The following is an 18,314-nucleotide window of genomic DNA, read 5'->3' as shown; positions in this document are numbered from 1 at the left end:
GAATGATACTGATGCAGGCACCCACCCTTCAGTAAGTAACATTTTCTGGCAAATTCATCTCTGCTAATACATACTCAATCCTTCCTAAGGGTGACTTCTGTGTTCATGATCTCTTCCTGGCCTACACAGACAGACACACTGATTATTCTCTAAGGCCACAGACACTCAGAGAAGGAATAACCTGAAGCACTGCCTTACACAAGACAGCACACAGTATCCTGATGTTTCCCTGTCTCCCATAACTTGTCATTTAGAATTTCAACTATTAAAATTTAAACCAAACTAGACCTGAAATAGCCTGAAACAGGTGAAGTATTAGTATTGCTGAGCCCTCTGAAAACTGTCATAGTCATATATAGAAACATCTAGAACCTAATATTTTAATTTCTATGGAAAAATAAAGAAAAATCAAAATCTTTCTAAGTGACAGCAAAGTCACAAAAGAACACAAATAGTAAACGAGTTGTTTCCCTTGATATCATCTCCTAAAAGCCAACTTTTCCCCCACTACTTCCTCTAAAAAACAATACTTTAAATATACAAATGTTGATAATTAACATCAAGAGGTATAACAAACACAAGTGCCTCCTCTAGGTCACTGTTATGGGTTGAATTGTGCCCCCTACACCCAATACTTACTGAAGTCTTAACGCCCCAGTACCTCAGAATGTGACCTTATTTGGAAATAGGGCCCTTACAGAGATAATTAAGTTCAAATGAGGTCATTAGGGTGAACCCTAAAGTGACTAGTGTCCTTATAATATAGGAACATTTGGATAGGGATAAATAAGCCCACAGAAAGAACACCATGTAAAGATGAAGGCAGAGATTAGGATGATACATCTACAAGGCAAGGAACACCAGAGACTGCCAGCAAATCACCCTAAGCTAGGAGAGAAGCATGGAACAAAGTCTCCCTCACAGCCCTCAGAAGGAACCAACACTGCTGATATACCTTGACCTGATTTCCAGCCTCCAAAACAGTGAGGCAGTACATTTCTGTTGTTTAAGCCTCATAGTTTGTGGTACTTCACTATGACAGCCTAGGAAACTAACAGAGTCATTGTTCTCTAAATCTCTGATAAATTATCAATAGCACATCTTCAAAACAAAATAAACCATAATGAAAAAGAAACTAAATAAACATGGCTAAAAAATATTAGAAAAATTTTCTGTAAAAAGTACTAAAAATACAACCTTGAAATTATAACTTCTCTGTAAGAAGAAATAACATTCTTAAAATATCAAATAAAAAAAGGGAACATTTAAAAGGCAAATGGGATCTAGAGAAAAGATAGAAGAAACTCATTATTTGATTTAAAAAACTATAGGCTTCTATTAATTCTAGAGCATTTCTAACTGACATTTCCCTCACAAAAATACTGGTAATACCATCAAGAACTTCAAGGAAAACCTCCCAGTTGCTGGAAATATTAATATCTTCTTCATAAATATGGTAATCCAAAAAGACAGTGCCAGGATTCTTCCATGTTTTTTTCCTTAGACGAAACCTACAAATGTGATAAGACATTTGAAAGTACTATAATTTGAAATTCTTGATTTAAAAAAGTGACATAAATCTGACATCAAGGAAAAATGAATTATGCTTAAGTGGTTATTCACTAAAATGTGGGAAAAATAAAATGCTCCCAATACTTCAAATTTAGTAGTATTCTACAGAGGAAATTCAAACACAATTCTAGTACTTTTGCTTAATTCTATTAATTTGCATTACTATTCTAGTAATTAGCATTACTAAAATTCTTAAAACTACAAAAATTTTTAATCATACCAATCCATATCATTTGAGCACACAGTCTTTCTTCAAATCACTGATGACACTGTAATTTTACTTTACCTGTCAATACTGAGCTCTAAACCACATTGCTCCCTGAGTTGTGGAATTAATTCCTCTTTTGATTGCCGTACAGTCATTCCTTTTGCAAACACAGCATCTAGCAGAAACTTGCATGGCTAGAAACATAAATAGAGCTTGAGTCATACATTAAAATAATTAATAAGACATCTATAAGTTATACTGTGACAACTATTAGCCTGAGTTTAGGTGTCTAAGTTGGCTTCTTAGGTTCAAATCTTAGCTCTACTACTTACTAACTTGGTTACCTTGGGCAATTCTACTTAACATTTCTGTGCCTCAGAAACTGGAAACAGTGTCTTCCTATAAGCTGAAGACAGTGTCTTCCTCACAAAGCCACCATAAGATTAAGATAACACATTCATATTTCCCTTCTTGTATTAAAGTGGTAACAATTTTGAATGTAAAAAGAATCACTTTTATGGACTAGAATAAGGGAAATGCATACTTATTCTCCAAGTACATTCATGAATTGTCTAAAAAGAGACATAGTATCCACAAACCCCACACCTGGAAGAAACATGTCAAAATGACTATAATAGGTTACATATAAGAGATATAATTGGTGACTGATAAAAATGTTTGTTGAATGAATAAAGGCATTTCATAAAAAATTTATCCCCTTATGTGTTTTTCACATTTGTCTAGGTCCCCAATAAGATATTATAAACATCCTGAAAATGGGGTCTTTGTCTTATTCTTCTGGATATTTGCCACAAGCCTTGTGTATTATAGGAACTAAAATATTTTATTGATTACTCCCTAAAAAACATAGCCTGTTAGAACCTTAATCTGCCATTTACAAGTTGTATGACTTCGTGCAAGCTACTGAATTTCCCTGCCTCAGTTTCTTCATCTATAAAATGGGAATAGTAGTAGTTATAGAGTTAATTGATGAGAATTAAAGGAGTTAATACTTGCAAGCACTTAAAGCAAATGTTAAACACTAGATAAATGCTTGTTAAATACTAAAATGACACTCTGAACACACAAAGAACCTATGTACTCTACAGAGCAACTGCTATCCATCTGCAGCATTATACAGTCATTCCCAGAAAACAAGCAGAAGCGAATCCCCTTTAAAAGCAGATTTTTGCCTCACTCCAGCATTTGCAGCAACACTTTAGAGCAAGGGCACAACAAAAAGTGATGTGAGAGCCACATTCATCCCTTTCCTGTTTTTATAAATAAAATTTTAGTGGGACACAGCCACTCGCATTACTTTTAGATATGTCTATGTCTCTTTTTGTGCTACAATGGCACAACTGAGTAGTTACATCACAGGCAAAATGGCCTGCACAACTAAAAGACATCCTAGAAAAAGTATGCTCACTTCTGCTCTACAGAAGTAAAAAGAAATTACTAGTAATACAATTTCTGCACTGTATGTTTTTAATAACTACCAAAAGTGACCTTATCTTGCTTGTAAGTGTATTACTTACCTCTTGTTCATTGATTAGGAGCTGGTACACTTTAACTCTGTATTCTCCTTTTTTAAGTGCTCTCCCCAGTCTAATTGTAATCTATAAATTAAAAACATTTTTTTTAGATGTACTTTCTGAGCAGAACAAACAACCCATTGTCATGAATTGTTTAGTTTGTTTTCCAAAATTCTCTACATAATGGGCTCTGAGAACAGGTATATATATATATCTTTTACCTCTGATTCCCCAGCACCTAGAACAGTAACTGACACAGTTAACATTTAACAAGTTGTTGTTAGATGAATGAAAAACAACAACAACAACAAAGAACCACTGAACATCAAAGAAAAATTACTCTTTTGGGGTGAAAACCTTACTTGGATATAATGCAAGATGTTCTCATTTCTATCATTTAAAAGATTCTAATTATTCAAAATTAGTTTAATCAACCTTATTGTCATCTGAAAATGATGAAAGTGTCTCATTCAGTCGAACGCTCTCAAACTCTTGATTGCTGGCATATACTCGAAAGACCTTGAAGTGAGAGGACAGAACTCCAACAAAGGGCTCTAAATGTTGCTTGAAAGCAGCCAGAGTAATTCTTTTATCAACATGCACCATCAACCCTAAGCACAAAAAAACAAAACAAAAATAAAACTGTAAAAGAAAACTCTTAGAGTATAAACAAAACTGATCATACACCTTTTATTTTACTGTAAGGAAAAAGCACCCCTTTCAGTCATTTATAATATACAACATTAGATGGACAAAAATATGGACACTGAGTATTTGATAGATTAATCTGACAGCTTTAAGAGTTCTGAGGTATTCAAGTGCTTAAACTTCCATGAATTCTTTTCAAATACATACATTTCTAGTTCTACAGAGTCAAGTGTGGGCTCTGACTGGGTTCCAACCCTATCTCTTCTGCTTCCTTGACATGGAGCAAGCTGCCAGCCTCCACACCTCCATTTCTTCATTTGAAAAATGGAGACAATAATACCTCACAGTATTGCAGTGAATTCAACGAGGTAATATAGTTATCATGCTTTTAGCACAGTGCCAGATATATTAGTAACTATCTCAAATTGTATTACTAAATCTAGTTCTGGGATTTCTGCTAGGAAAAAATATGTTAAGACTAGCATATGAAGATGTGTCTGGACTGTAACAGGAACAGTATCTTAGTAGACTGGAAACTCCCACCTCCTCCATGCTTCAATTTACACTCTCTTGGCATTATAATAGAATGATCTTTGATGACCTTTATCTTTTTTCTAATGCTTATTATTGTAATCTTTTGTCCTTTATTTTATGAGCCACTTATGGGCATATTTCTGGAATGTTTCTATTTACTCTGGTCTTTATAGTCTAGTAAAAAGCAAAAACTTCACTCATTTGTCTTTTTTATAATAGGCAGTGTAGACTATAATAGTTGCTATGCTGCCACAGGCCCATGGTCCCCCTGCAGGCCTAAGGCTCTCTCTAGGGCAGCCTTGGTTTTCAGTGAAATTTACATCAAAGGTCAAGGATGACGCCCTAATAACACTAATGGTTTATGTTCTCAGGTCATCCCAATTTTGGGGATGAATTTTTCTTAGTGGATTTTTAAAAATAAATTAATGTTCATTTACTGTTGTCCTGGCTATTAAATATAGGTCCACTATAGAAAATGTCATAACTACCAATTAGATGAAAATATAAACAAGGTAATACATGTTCATTTGTAAGCTGTAAAGAGTGTTCAAATAGTAATAATTTAGCTGACAGAAAACAAGCCTCTATTTACACTATCCAGGAAGGTACTAAATTTCTTGAGAGAAGTGCAGACACCAACGGCTGAATTTCAGTTTTACCATTTTAGTCTGATAAATGGCTATATAGATAGGTCATCTAATCTTTCAGCGCCTGTTTTCTCGTGGGATCGTTACACTAGTCTTGCTGATCATTTTTACGATAAATGTAATAAATTCTACAGCATACTCAAATATAAGCTATTATTGCCATTTTGGTGTCTCTCATAACTAACTCATAGTAATGATGTTATCAGAGGAAGACACAAATGCTTGCTGATTAGTGACATAGTCCAACATGGTGATTAGGAGCAGGTGGTTCTAGAGTTAGATGGCCTGGCCTGAATGAACTCCTGGCTTCTCCTCATATAGTTTGTGACTCTAACTTCTTAACTTCTCTGTACTCCAATTACCTCGATTATAAAATAGTATTTATAACGAAAAATGTGTTTGTGGGTCAATTTATGTAAAATGCTTAACATAGCCCTGACAAAAGTGTTAGTGCAATTGACTGGGTATAATTATTTTATAGTTTTATTTAGAGATTACCATCATTCCATTTTTCTTGTCTACCTCTTCAAACTAAAGAGTTTAGTCTCTTCACAGTGCAACTATCTTTAGGGTTTCCTTTTTTCTTTCTTTTATGTATTCTTGAGTGAAGTGGTAACCAAAATTGTACAAAAAAATTTCTGTGCAAATGCACTACATTTTTATTACCTTTACTTTCCTGTTTATACTCAAGTGCCTGCAGACTACAACTAGGTCCAACTGGAACAGTATTTTCAGAGAAAGGTATATAATTACTCCTTGAAACAATTCTTGGATTATAACAGCTTAAAGACCATTATTTTAAAGGTAATTTGGTTATTACCTAAATGAATTGTCTACATAGTACACAGAGTGTCACCAAGAGTACCTATTGTACCTTGCCATTTCATCACTCTGAAACAGCTGGTTAGCATCCCTACTTCCCTATTTCTAAGCCCATTTTCTAACATGAAAAGGCACTTTCCAGTTTTCACTTTTTAATTTCAAACAAGCCTTCTGTATGGCTTCTGAAAGCCTACATAACTTGTAGCAAGTAGCTTCTCTTCATCATCATGTTTATTATTTCAATGAATGCTGGTAAATTAGCCTGCTATGAATTTCCAAAAAGGCTAAAGTGGCCAGCACTCTCCTTTTAAAAGATTTCATTAACCATTCTAAGATGGAAATGAGATTCCTCAGTCTATAATTCTAAGTATTCCCCCTGAATTCTTCTTAAGGTTAAGACTATCATAAAAATTTTCAGCACATAATTTAAAACACTTAAAAGTTTTCTAACCTTTCCCTAAAGAGGAGCTAGTTTTAATTTCTCCAATGCCCCTGAATGGTTGAGAATGACAGGAAAGCACAATAGCTACTGGCTGCTTTTCTTTTACTGTGATGTGAGGAAAGTAAGGAACAGAGGTAGTAGTGACCGGTGGAAGAATGCATACTAGGCATACAATCAGAAAACCTGAGTTTGATCCCAGTAGTGTGACCTACTAGCTGTGTGACCTCAGGGAAACTATTTAACCTATTTGAGCTGGTTTCTACATCACTGAACAGCATCTAACTACACCAATTTTACACAGCTACTGAGAACTAAATGATACAATGTTAGTTAATGAGCCCTATGAGGTTAAAAAAAAAAAAACTCTCCATAGACATTTAAAGCATTACTATAATAAGAGTTTCTCTGTCTCCATTTGGGTCCACCAATTCACATTTTCTCACTTGAGCTTCTGCAAGATGTATGTGTAAATGTCACATTTCCGATGTTATTTGGACCTAATTAGTTAAAAACACAAAAGCACCTTTCCTTTCTCTGACTTTCCTAGTTAGTTATGCACTTTGTAGGGGGTGAGAGAAGGGAGTTGTCTGCATTAGAAGTGGTGGAAAGGGAGGGGATACACAAAAAAATTTCCTGGGCATTCAGTACAATGAGTATAGAATTTTCTAAAGTGTCTGTCCTTTTTTATGCATATTATTTACTTTTTAAACTATTTCTTTTTAAAATTAGTACTTTTATCATAATTATTTCATTTTTACAATATTCTTTTTAAAAAAGAACTTATTTCACCAGAGTTCTGACATCATTACTGTCCTAGGTCTAATGTGTTTCACAGGTCTAAGAACCCTGTTCACTATAACTGCATTGAAAATGAAAGCTAAGGTGATAGAGAAAATCTTATAATCCAGGAAGTTACAGGTGGATTTGAAATAAAGTACCCAACTCTTAGCTAAAAATTTAAATAAACTGATGCTGTTTGAGCAGTATTTTCCTTTTTAAGTACATACATTTATGTCCTTCCCCAGAACCTTCATCTGCAGCATACGGTTCTGCTTTGAAGTACATGTACTGTATTTCTCCCCTGCTCTTGCCACTCTCGTCATATTCACTGTCAGTTCCAGAGTCTTCTTCTGCTGTATCCCATGTCTCTTTTTTCCCTTCATTTGCTTTAGTTCTTCTACTACTCGTGATGCTGTGAGTGTCAAGGCCGTTAGCCAAAGGGATTTGAGCATTATCTGCATTGCACAAAGTGTCACTGCTATGACTGGAACTAAGAATATCACTGTCCACTGAACTTGTACTCCTGTCATTATTCACATCTGAGTCTGATCGTTCTTCAGACTGAAAATTTTCAGGATCAGAAGTCTGAATATGCTGTTCAAGTTCTCTATTATCCACTGATGCTGAAGAGTCTCTCTCATTGAGAGGTGATTCAATGTTTTCAAAGTCACTTGTCTCAGTACTTTTGCTGCTGTCCCCATTATCTCCATCTTGCTGCTGCTGCAGTGACAAGCTTTTGAGTTTCTCAGTGCTTTCTTCTAGAATAGCTTCCACAGACTTTAGGCTCCCCACAGGTCCTTTCACTCTTTCACAATCATCATCCACATTACCAGAATCACCCCCAGCTTTCTGGTATGCTGTCCTTTTGGAATAAGATCCTGGGGATTGTTCAGGTAACAAAACAAATAATCTGATAGTATTTGCATGCCGATCCAGGAGTTTCCACAAATGAGAGTCTGTAAAGGCCATCTGGTAATCCAAAGTCTCAGAACTTTCAACAAATACCTAAGAGAAGTCAAAAGAGTTATATTGCATCATTAATTTTAGTGACATTCTCATTCATCACAAGGATGATATCATGTCAATACCAGACAGTGTATACTAAGTTATACATTTTGGGATGATAATATTTCTAAAAGACATATGCATTGTTTTGTGAGATTATACAAAATAAATATTATGTTCATATGTCTTTATAATTAGCCATAAAACTGTGCTAAGACAGATGGACACACACACACACACACACACACAAGGTATCTTATTTATTGGGTTGTCCATGTTCAGGGAATTTCTGTATCCATACCTTGCTCTTTAGGAAATCAAAGCTTAGCATGAATATAGATAGAGGAACATGTATAAAGACATCTTGGGAATGCAAGACCAAAGTCCAGAATATAGAAAAACAATCTAATAAACAAATGACTTGGTTCTACAGAAAATTAACTGCAAGGAAACAAAAAACATGTAGGTGAACCTTTAGATTAAAACAGACTTGATATATTTTGGACTTTATTTGGATCCTGGTTTGAACAGACAAATCCTATTAGATAAAAATTTTATAAGATAATCAAGGAAATCTGAACACTGACTAGATATTGGTTGACATTGACATTTCTGTTATTTTAGGTGTAATAATGTAATTATAGTTATGTTTTTAAAAAGAATTCTCATCTTTTAAAGATATGTAGTCAGATTACTTATAGATGAAATGATATGATGCTGGGGGTATTTTTCAAATAATCTGGAAGAAGTAGGTGGCTGAATATAGATAAAACAAGAGTTGATAATTATAGAAGCTGGGTGATAAGTACATGGGGGTTCATTACACTATTCTCTCTACTTCTGTATATGCTTGAAATTTTCCATAATAAAGTTTAAAAAATAAAATACATATACATAAATCTGAAGTTTTGAGTTTTGTATAAAAATATAACCATTATTTGCCCTGGCCAGTTTGGCTCAGCGATTAGAGCTTTGGCCCGCGGACCGGAGAGTCCTGGGTTCAGTTCCCGCTAAGGGCACGTAACTTGGTTGCAGTTTGTCTCCGGCCCCTGTTGGGGTCGTGTGGGTGGCAACCAATCGATGTGTCTCTCTCACATCGATTTTTCTCTTTCTCCCTCCCATTCTATCTGAAGATAAACACAAAAATGTCCTTGGGTGAGGATAAAAAAAAAAGAAAGAAATAGATCTCTTCCAGTCTTTACCCTAAACCAGTATTATAAGGTAGATTACACAAATACACCACATATAAGTATTAAAAGAAATGAGAGGAAAATAAAAATTACACACTGGATTAATAAACAATACTAAAATGGTTAAATGAGATAAAAGACAAAGATGAATGAGACTGGAAAAGGCAATGAATAAAAGATGACAAACAAGGAAACTTCTGAGTGCAATTTATCCAGAGTAAACCAATGGCATTAGGAACAAATACATAGAAAAAAATGATAAATAATGAAACACATAACGATAACAAGAGATGAAACAAAAGATCCACATCAATTTTCTCTTTTTATATATATATATATATATATATATATATTTTTTTTTTTGGTACATGCCCCTAGCGGGAACTGAACCTGGGACTCTCTGGTCCACAGGCCCACAGGCCAGGCAATTTTCTCTTTTTAAACAGAGATAAATGAGTAGGCAAAGAGAATAATGTTGGGTGAAGCCAATATGATAATTTTTTCTGTACCAGGCATGCATCTGACTTTCACAGTGAAGTATGTACTACTTTATGGGAGAAGCTCAAGAATAAATAAAATTCAGAGATACAATCATTGTGGATAGAAATTGTAATGAAGGCTTCATAAAAGAGGCAGGACTAATCTAGGGCTTGAAAAAATGTAGGGAGAAGGAAAGAACACTCCAAGTAGGGGTAGCTCATGAATATGAAAAGAGAAGAACCAGCAAGATTGATTCAGAGGACAGAAAGAGGCCAGGTCGGACCTGACTACAAAGGAAGGTAATTATTGGTAGGATGTGAAAATTTAAACGGTAGACAGCTCTAGAGGTTGGGATGATAATGTTAAACTTAATTTCATTTTGCTATTACCAGCATAGAAAATAATAATGTAAAAATAGAGTTACCTTGTTACTTCTAAAAAAACCTTCAGCTTTCAGGGTTTTACTGGGCACAGTGAGAAGACGCAAATCATTGTAGCAGCGTTCCAGCACTATTCTCATTGTTTCAGCAGGTAAATGGATAGCCTATAATGAAAGCAATTCAATAAAAATGTACTCTTTCAGGAATAATTCTGCTTCACTTGGAAATATGAGAAAATAAGACAATGCTGAGTTCTTAAAAACAGCAGAAAGAAATTAAGAAAAAAATAATCTTAGTAGAGGTTTAAAATTTTTTTAAAGAATCTATGGAGCCCTGGCTGATGTGGCTCAGTTGGTTGAGCATCATCCCATACACCAAGAGGTCATAGGTTCAGTTCTGGGTCAGGACATGCCCAGGTTGTGGGTTGCTCCCTGGTAGGGAGGGGGTGTGCAGGAGGCAGCTGACTGATGTTCCTCTCTCACATTGATGTTTCTCTCTTTTTCTCTCCCTCTCCCTCTCTCTCTAAAAATCAATAAAAACATATTTCTATATAAAAAAAGATCTAGGGAAAATTATTAGTCTCATCTATTAATTATGCTATAAATTAGGAGAATATAAATGTATGCTCTGAAAGTATTTTAAAGGTAACAATTTTTCACTAAAAATTCTATTCCTCTCAAACTTGCAAAGTAAATGAAGAAATTTTTTTCCAAAGAAATAAAATAACTGACTCTTTGAGACTGATGTCAAATCAACACCTCTTTTGTTCAACTTCTTGACTTTTGATGGATTCTTTTGTATTCTGTGAATAGTTAACGGTTTTAATAAACCAATTTTCTTTTGTGTAAAACAACATTAAATTAGTAGGTAAATTTTATGGTTATTTTAGAATTCCATGTCCTTAATTTTCTGTTATTTTATGAATTTCATATAAAATGAATAGATTAAAATAATTTCCATTTTTAAAATTATAACTGGTTTTCAATACAACTAATGATAATGAATTCTTAGGCAGTCTAGTTTAAACACCATATTTCTTGATACAATGCTTTGTGACGGCTTTATTTTCTACAGACATATTTTTTCCCAACAAAATTATTAGCTTCTTCAGGGAATGGAATTTTGTTTCTCTTGTATTCTACCTCAGTGCTTATACTTTAGATTAAACTGTAATACAAAGCAATTACAGTAATATAGTCTTTTTATGAGCAATTTAATCATTAAATATGGCTTCACAATATGATTTGTTTTCTCTAATTGTTACTTTGGCAAAAATGTTAGAAGTCGTTTTTTGAACATAATAATTAAAACCCAGCTTTTATATAATACTTTACAATTTTTATTTTTTCAAAGAGCAGTGTTTATTAACATTCACAACAACCTGTTAAAAGAGGCATTAAAACTCTGGGTGAGATAAAAGACAAGACCACCATAAGATGAATGACTAAAAACTGGACTTTACTTCTTGACTTGTGAGTTCTGTACAATTTCCACTACATCAAAGGATCTTAACCTGGAGTTTAGGAACGCTGCAAACGTCTACCTGTGTTCGTGTGCTCAATGTTCTATAGAGTACAGGAGCCTTGAAAGGATAACTATTTCTCTGCAGTGGACTCATTTCTTTGTCCAAAGAAATGTAAATGTTTTCCAGCTCATAAATTCTGAATGATGTTATATTCTTTATCATTAATTCACATATAATGTGGCCAATATTTAATCCATTACCTTCCCTGTCAAATCTTCTCCCCAACCTTATTCTTTTATTTCTCCTAATATTAATACTACCTTTGTGGTTACCCAAGTTTGAAATTCCTCAGGTCAACTGTGTTCCTGCCTTAGCCCAACATTTACCAATCACAAATCCTAGAGATTCTCTTTATATAATCATTCTTATAATCTAAACCTCATTTTTCTCATTTTTAGTCATATGCCTACACCTGAATTACTTCTACAACCTCCTCATCTACATTCCTGACACCTATTTGGAACACTATCAATCTATTTGGAACACTAGCCTAGTGTTGGTAGACTTACCATTCTATAGTAGAGCTCATCACACCAATGTCATACTTAGAAAAGCAAACAAAAAACCTACTTCTTATTGCCTACATCAAATAGAGCCCAAACTTTTATGTTCACTATTTTAAAATCTTCCATGAAATAACTAAACTTACATTTCTAGGCATGTATTTTACAATGATCAGGACAAACACACATGTCACTGTTTTATACACTTGCCCCATACTTTCTTACCTTGACACTTTGGTCAATCTGTTTCGTCTATTTGAAGTGTCCTCTCCTAACCACAGTTGTCTCCTAGCTATAAATACTTGCTCCTTACAGTAAATACTGATTCCTTTATCTTATTCACAACGATATCACATAGTGCTCTGTACAGAGCAGGCACTCAAAATTATTCACTAACCAAGTTTAAAACTTACCTTTGAAATAAGTTGTTTGAACTCTGTAACTGTTTGATTTAAGTAAGCACGAACAGTGATAGGAGCAGCTACAGATTCTGCCTTTAGATCAACAACATGAACTTTCACCATCACTTCTGTCACATTTGGAAAAAATAAAAATATAACTGGAGGTTATTTTTAAAAATGTATTTCGCACGAGTAATACATTTTTAGTGTTTTTCTAACAGATGGCAAAGAACACTTTTTCTGGTTATCAAAATGGTAGATGTATAATATGTTACACATGTATGACACATGTTAAAACTTCTTTCACTTTTTGTCACTTTCAAACATATATAAAGATATGGAAAATAGCCTAATAAAAATTCTAGATCTCTTTTACAAATGACAAAAGTTAAAATGTGATTTTAAAAACACATGCTTTGGCCCTGGCTGGTTTGGTCAGCGGTGAGAGCCCTATTTGTTATAGTTTACATATAGTGATTACTAGAACATTTTGAATGTGCAACACTGTCTCTAGGGATGAATTTGGGTAAAAGCTAGGGGCATAATATTTTGCTTTCCAGGTCAGTCTCAAAGAAAAACAAACAAACCCTCATATACTGAGAAATGTGACAGATTTAATAAAAACAGAAAAAGCTGATGTCCCCAGGACCTGCAGAAATGAAGAGGATGGAGAAGAATTTGAAATGTTGGCAGTGATGGGTTATGAAACCACCTTTTCAAGGAGACCCTGAAAAATAGACTCTACTTCTAAGATTTTATGGGAATATGTTTTTTGGTCCAGGGTCTTCTTTATAAATGGAGGGGTGGGGGAGGATTATTCAATAATGAAGGATAAAAATCCCACTGAACACTGTAAGCTGGAAGTTTATTGTTTGTTTTTTAAATTTTGTGTATAACTCTTTGAAAGTAATCTAGAATTTAATTCCAAGCTTGATGCTGGTGACTTTCCAACCTATCAAAATTATTTTCAGAACATATAAAACATTTCAAGAACATATAAAAAATTAAACAAAAAAACTCTAAGGACTTCCGGTCAAGATGGCAGTGTAGGTAAACGCGGTATCGAGTCCTCCCACAACCACATCAAAGTTACAATTAAACTACAGAACCACAGTCATTCAAAACCACCTGAAATCAAACTGAATGGAAGGCCTACAACTACGGAATTAAAGCAGCACCCGCATCCAGACTGGTAGGAGGGGCGGAGGAAGATGGGCTGGTCCCACACCCACGTGTGGCGGATAAAAATCAGGAGGCTCCTGCGGCTGGGAAGGTCCTCCCTGAGGACTGAAAGGGTCCCTGTCCCACACCAGGTACCCCGTTCAGGGTTCCAGTGCCAGGAAGAGAAGTCCCCATAACTTCTGGCTGGAAAAACCAGCGGGAACTGAGGCTCAGGGAGGCTGAAGCGGCTGGAGCCCCAGGCAGCTCCTCTTAAAGGGCCCGCGCACATGGACTTATCGGACTCACTCCCTCTAAGCTTGGAGGGGAGGCACCTTGAGGGGCACCAGAGACATACAGGGAAGAACTGGGCTGTTTGGCAGGGGAGCAAGGGCTGGAGAGGGGGCTTTCTCCAGGACAGACTGCTGTCAGAGGCCTTTGTTCCTTTGGTGAGCCCTTCCCTGGGGCGGCTTATTTGGGACTCCAGCAACCTGGCTCACACTGGTTGCCCGGCTATGGTAATTCCCTGAGGCCCAGCCCCACCCAACTTTCAGGCCCACCCAAGCTGTTGCCAGTTGCTTAACCATAGGATTGACCTGTCTTGGATCCTGCTTCAGGTTTTCCTAAATTCTTTCAAACAAGCAGCATCTGGTCTCAGATAGCCCCATACCTCTCATTAAGTAATACACTGAAACAAACACAGGGAGGCAGCCAAAATGAGGAGACAAAGAAACAGGTCCCAAATGAAAGAACAGAACAAAACCCCAGAAAAAGAACTAAGTGAAATGGAGATAAACAACCTAACAGATGCTGAGTTCAAAATACTGCTTAGAAGGATGCTCAATGGACTTAGTGAGAACCTCAGCGAACTTAGTGAGGGCCTCAAGAGCATAAAAAAGGACCAGTCAGAAATGAAGGATGCACAGTCAGAAATGAAGGAGGCACTAACTGAAATAAAGAATAATTTACATAGACTCAATAGTAGAGTAGGTAAAGCCAAGAAGCAAACCATCGATTTGGAATATAAGGAAGCAAAAAACACCCAATCGGAACAGCAAAAAGAAAAAAGAATCCAAAAAAATGAGGAGAGTGTAAGGAGCCTCTGGGACAACTTCAAGCGTGCCAACATTGGCATTTTGGGGGTACCAGAAGGAGAAGAGAGAACAAGAAATCGAAAACCTACTTGAAAAAATAATGGCAGAAAACTTCCCTAACTTGGTGAAGGAAACAGACATACAAGTCCAGGAAGCACAGAGAGTCCCAAACAAGATGAACCCCAAGAGGCCCACACCAAGACACATCATTATCAAAATGCAAAAGGTTCAAGACAAAGAGAGAATCTTAAAAGCAGTGAGAGAGCAGTTAGTTACCTACAAGGACGTTCCCATAAGGCTGTCAGCTGATTTCTCAAAAGAAATTTCGCATGCCAGAAGGGAGTGGCAAGATGAAAGGCAAGAACCTACAACCAAGGTTACTCTATCCTGCAAAGTTGTCATTTAGAATCAATGGCCATATAAAGAGTTTCCCAGACAAAAGTTAAAGGAGTTCATCATCACCAAACTGTTATTATATGAAATGATGAAGGGTCTTTTTGAAGAAAAAGATAACATATATGAACAAACAAAATGGCAATGAATACATATCTATCGACAATTGAATCTACAAACAAAATGAGCAGGCAGAAGAAACATTCTCATAGATCCAGAGAACATTTTGTTGGTTGCCAGATGGGAGGGGGGATGGGGAATGGGTGAAAAAGGTGAAGGGATTAAGAAGTACAAATTGGTTGCTAGACTGACAAACCTCAAAGGGAAGGGGGTGGGAAGAAATAAACCAAAGAACTTATATGCATAACCAGTGGACACAGACAGCGGTGTGGGAAAAGACGGGAGGGGGGCAGGAGTGGGGAGGAGGGGGTCAATGGAGGAAAAATGAGGAACATCATTCAACAATAAAGATAAATGAACAAACAAACAAACAAAAAACTCTAAGAACATTTTAAGTCCAGTACTACTCAAAATACTGCAAAATTCCTTACCTCCAGGTTTATAAGACTGAAAAACTTGATCAGGTTTTCTTGTCTCCAACAGCAGATCAAACATATATGTTGACTTCACTCCACCTAGTAGAAGTCCCATTGGTGTATCTTCTTCTCCTTCATACGATCGTTCAAGATAATCATGAAACTCATCATATTTAACAAGGCGACAACAATCCAGGGGTATTACCTCTTCTAAATCCATCATCTAGAAGAAAAAAAAAAACCCAAAAAGAAAAATACATAATATTTTAGTCTGGTGTGTAACTGCAGTCACATTTAGAGTTCTCTTTTAGAACATCTTTTAATGGGTCCTAACAAATAACAAAATTCATGTTTATGATTTGCATCAAAACTCAAAGAAATCAAAGTTAGACACAACATAAATGCTATTTTTAAATAACCATATTTCATTATCCCTCCAATCATACAACATATGCACTAACATATTTTAAAGACATTGTTTGTTTTTAAAAAGTTAACATTCTAAAACTTCAGATGGACTCAAAATTAACGTATTACAAGCGATTGCTCTATAACCACTAAGCTGGAAGCATAAAAGGGGAAAACCACCAACTAGAACATGCATCTTTTGTTTTCTTAATCCAATTTGAAGAAGGTAGTTCATGTAACCATCTTCCTAAGCACAGGACAGCATGCCTCGTAGAGCTACCATAAAGGCTTAGCTTCTGTGTCTCCCAAGTGCTGACCCATTACTCTTTTCAGATCATCCCCTTCAAGATTAGCTCCCAGAATACCTACAGCTCAGGGCATAGGAATTCCCACCATAAAATTTCTGTCTAGCCCATGTCACTAGTAGATAGCATGCCCTGGATGCAACACTTGTTAAAGTGGAAATGAACCTCCTGGAGAAATACAGAAACCTCACTGAAGTTTTGTGATTGTAACTTTATGCTCCCCCTGACCTCTACTCAATCTTTCTCTCATCCCCAAAGATAAGCTCTATTTTTGGTACATAAGATTAACTTATTTCTCTGTCTGTCTGATTCTTCATGTTTGTAAACTTTACTTTTTTTTAATCCTCACCCGGGGATACTTTTCCATTTATCAGACAGAGTGGAAGGGAAGTGTAGGGAGGGGGGTGAGAAACATCAACATGAGACATATCAACCAGTCGTTTACCACACAACCCCCACCAGGGCCTGGTACTGAACTACGCGCCCTAGACCAGAATTGAACCCTCAATCAACTCTTTGGTCCATGGGCCGACACTCTAACCACTGAGCCAAACCGGCCAAGGGCTACTTCCTATTTTTAAAACAATATTTTTTTCTTCCTGCATTAAAAACAAATGGAAAGTAAACTACCCTTACTGCTATCACTGATTGCCCTTACTGTGTAAAACTGTTAAGACATTTTGTCCATTTTAATCTAATTTGGTTTAACTATGATTGTGCAAATATGATGTCTGCATGTTTAAAGGATTTTTACTTTAAAAAAGTGAATCCAGAGCTATCCATCCATCCATTTTATTGTTTTTTTCCATTTATTCTTTCTCATAATTATATAATTTTTACTCTCCTATATACCAGCATAAAAATGCAAACGTGAACAAAGCCAGAACATTCTCTACCCTTGTAAGTGATTACAGTTTAGTGAGGGACAGTGACATTAATTAAAATAGTCACATATTATAAATTTTCAATACCAATTCCTATGAAGGACCAAGTACCTAATACAAAGTAGGTCTCAAACTTTAGCATGCTTAAAAATCACCTGAGGTACTTATTTAAAATGCATATTCCCAGGCACCAACATAGAAATTTAGATTTATCTGCAGGAATTAGTTTTTTCACAGAAATGCGATTCTGATGCAGGTTGTGCTGAATCACTTGGAGAAACAATGTCAGCTATCTTGTGTACTAATTCTAGTTCTTTCATTGGTTCAAATATAATTATAAATACAGTAATGTAGTACACAATTTTTTCTCTAGGTAATGACTGTTTAATTTCAGTCAAATGATGTTAACGTTTATAGAAAAAGGCAAAAAACTGTATTTCAAATAATCTGGTTAAATAATGTTTCCCTTTCTATTTGCCTTTCAAAACCCACTAATAACCTTCCAAAACGCAAACTTCCATTCCTATAAAGTCTCTAATTTCATTTTATGCTACTCTTTTCTCATTCAAGACAATCAAAACATAATGCTCCTTTTTTCAGTTTCTTGATCATACACTTTCTCACCTCAGTCTTTACACAGGCTGTTAGCTCTACTTATTCTTCCCCAACTTTTTGCATAGCTATCTCCTTCTCATGGTGAAAGTCTCAGAATAAATAATCTCAATATACTACTGATATACTTTATAGTATCTAAACAATAAAATATTTACAAATTTTAATGGTTAAATATTTTTTGTCTTTTTTCCCCAATTGATTATAAACTCCACAATTGCAGTGAGCATGTCTTGTTCACTCCGTTATCTC

General features: G+C 35.6%; 1 protein-coding gene across 6 annotated transcripts in view; it reads right to left on the bottom strand.

Moving 5' to 3' along the window:
• Positions 1 to 18,314, bottom strand: part of USP47 (ubiquitin specific peptidase 47) — a 102,656-nt gene that overhangs the window by 5,217 nt on the left and 79,125 nt on the right. For all 6 annotated transcript variants that reach the window (XM_036259255.1, XM_036259256.1, XM_036259253.1 and 3 more), the window contains 8 exons: positions 15,869 to 16,076; positions 12,685 to 12,800; positions 10,288 to 10,407; positions 7,416 to 8,193; positions 3,751 to 3,926; positions 3,319 to 3,399; positions 1,859 to 1,974; positions 1,393 to 1,511 (listed from right to left, as the gene is read on the bottom strand). In XM_036259255.1, coding sequence (XP_036115148.1) covers positions 1,393 to 1,511; positions 1,859 to 1,974; positions 3,319 to 3,399; positions 3,751 to 3,926; positions 7,416 to 8,193; positions 10,288 to 10,407; positions 12,685 to 12,800; positions 15,869 to 16,076 — 1,714 coding nt within the window. The remainder of the gene's footprint in view (positions 1 to 1,392; positions 1,512 to 1,858; positions 1,975 to 3,318; positions 3,400 to 3,750; positions 3,927 to 7,415; positions 8,194 to 10,287; positions 10,408 to 12,684; positions 12,801 to 15,868; positions 16,077 to 18,314) is intronic.

The sequence above is a fragment of the Molossus molossus genome, unplaced genomic scaffold (genome assembly GCF_014108415.1).
Source record: "Molossus molossus isolate mMolMol1 unplaced genomic scaffold, mMolMol1.p scaffold_m16_p_13, whole genome shotgun sequence".
In the NCBI taxonomy this organism is placed as follows: domain Eukaryota; kingdom Metazoa; phylum Chordata; class Mammalia; order Chiroptera; family Molossidae; genus Molossus; species Molossus molossus.
This window is presented reverse-complemented; position numbering and strand designations above follow the sequence as displayed.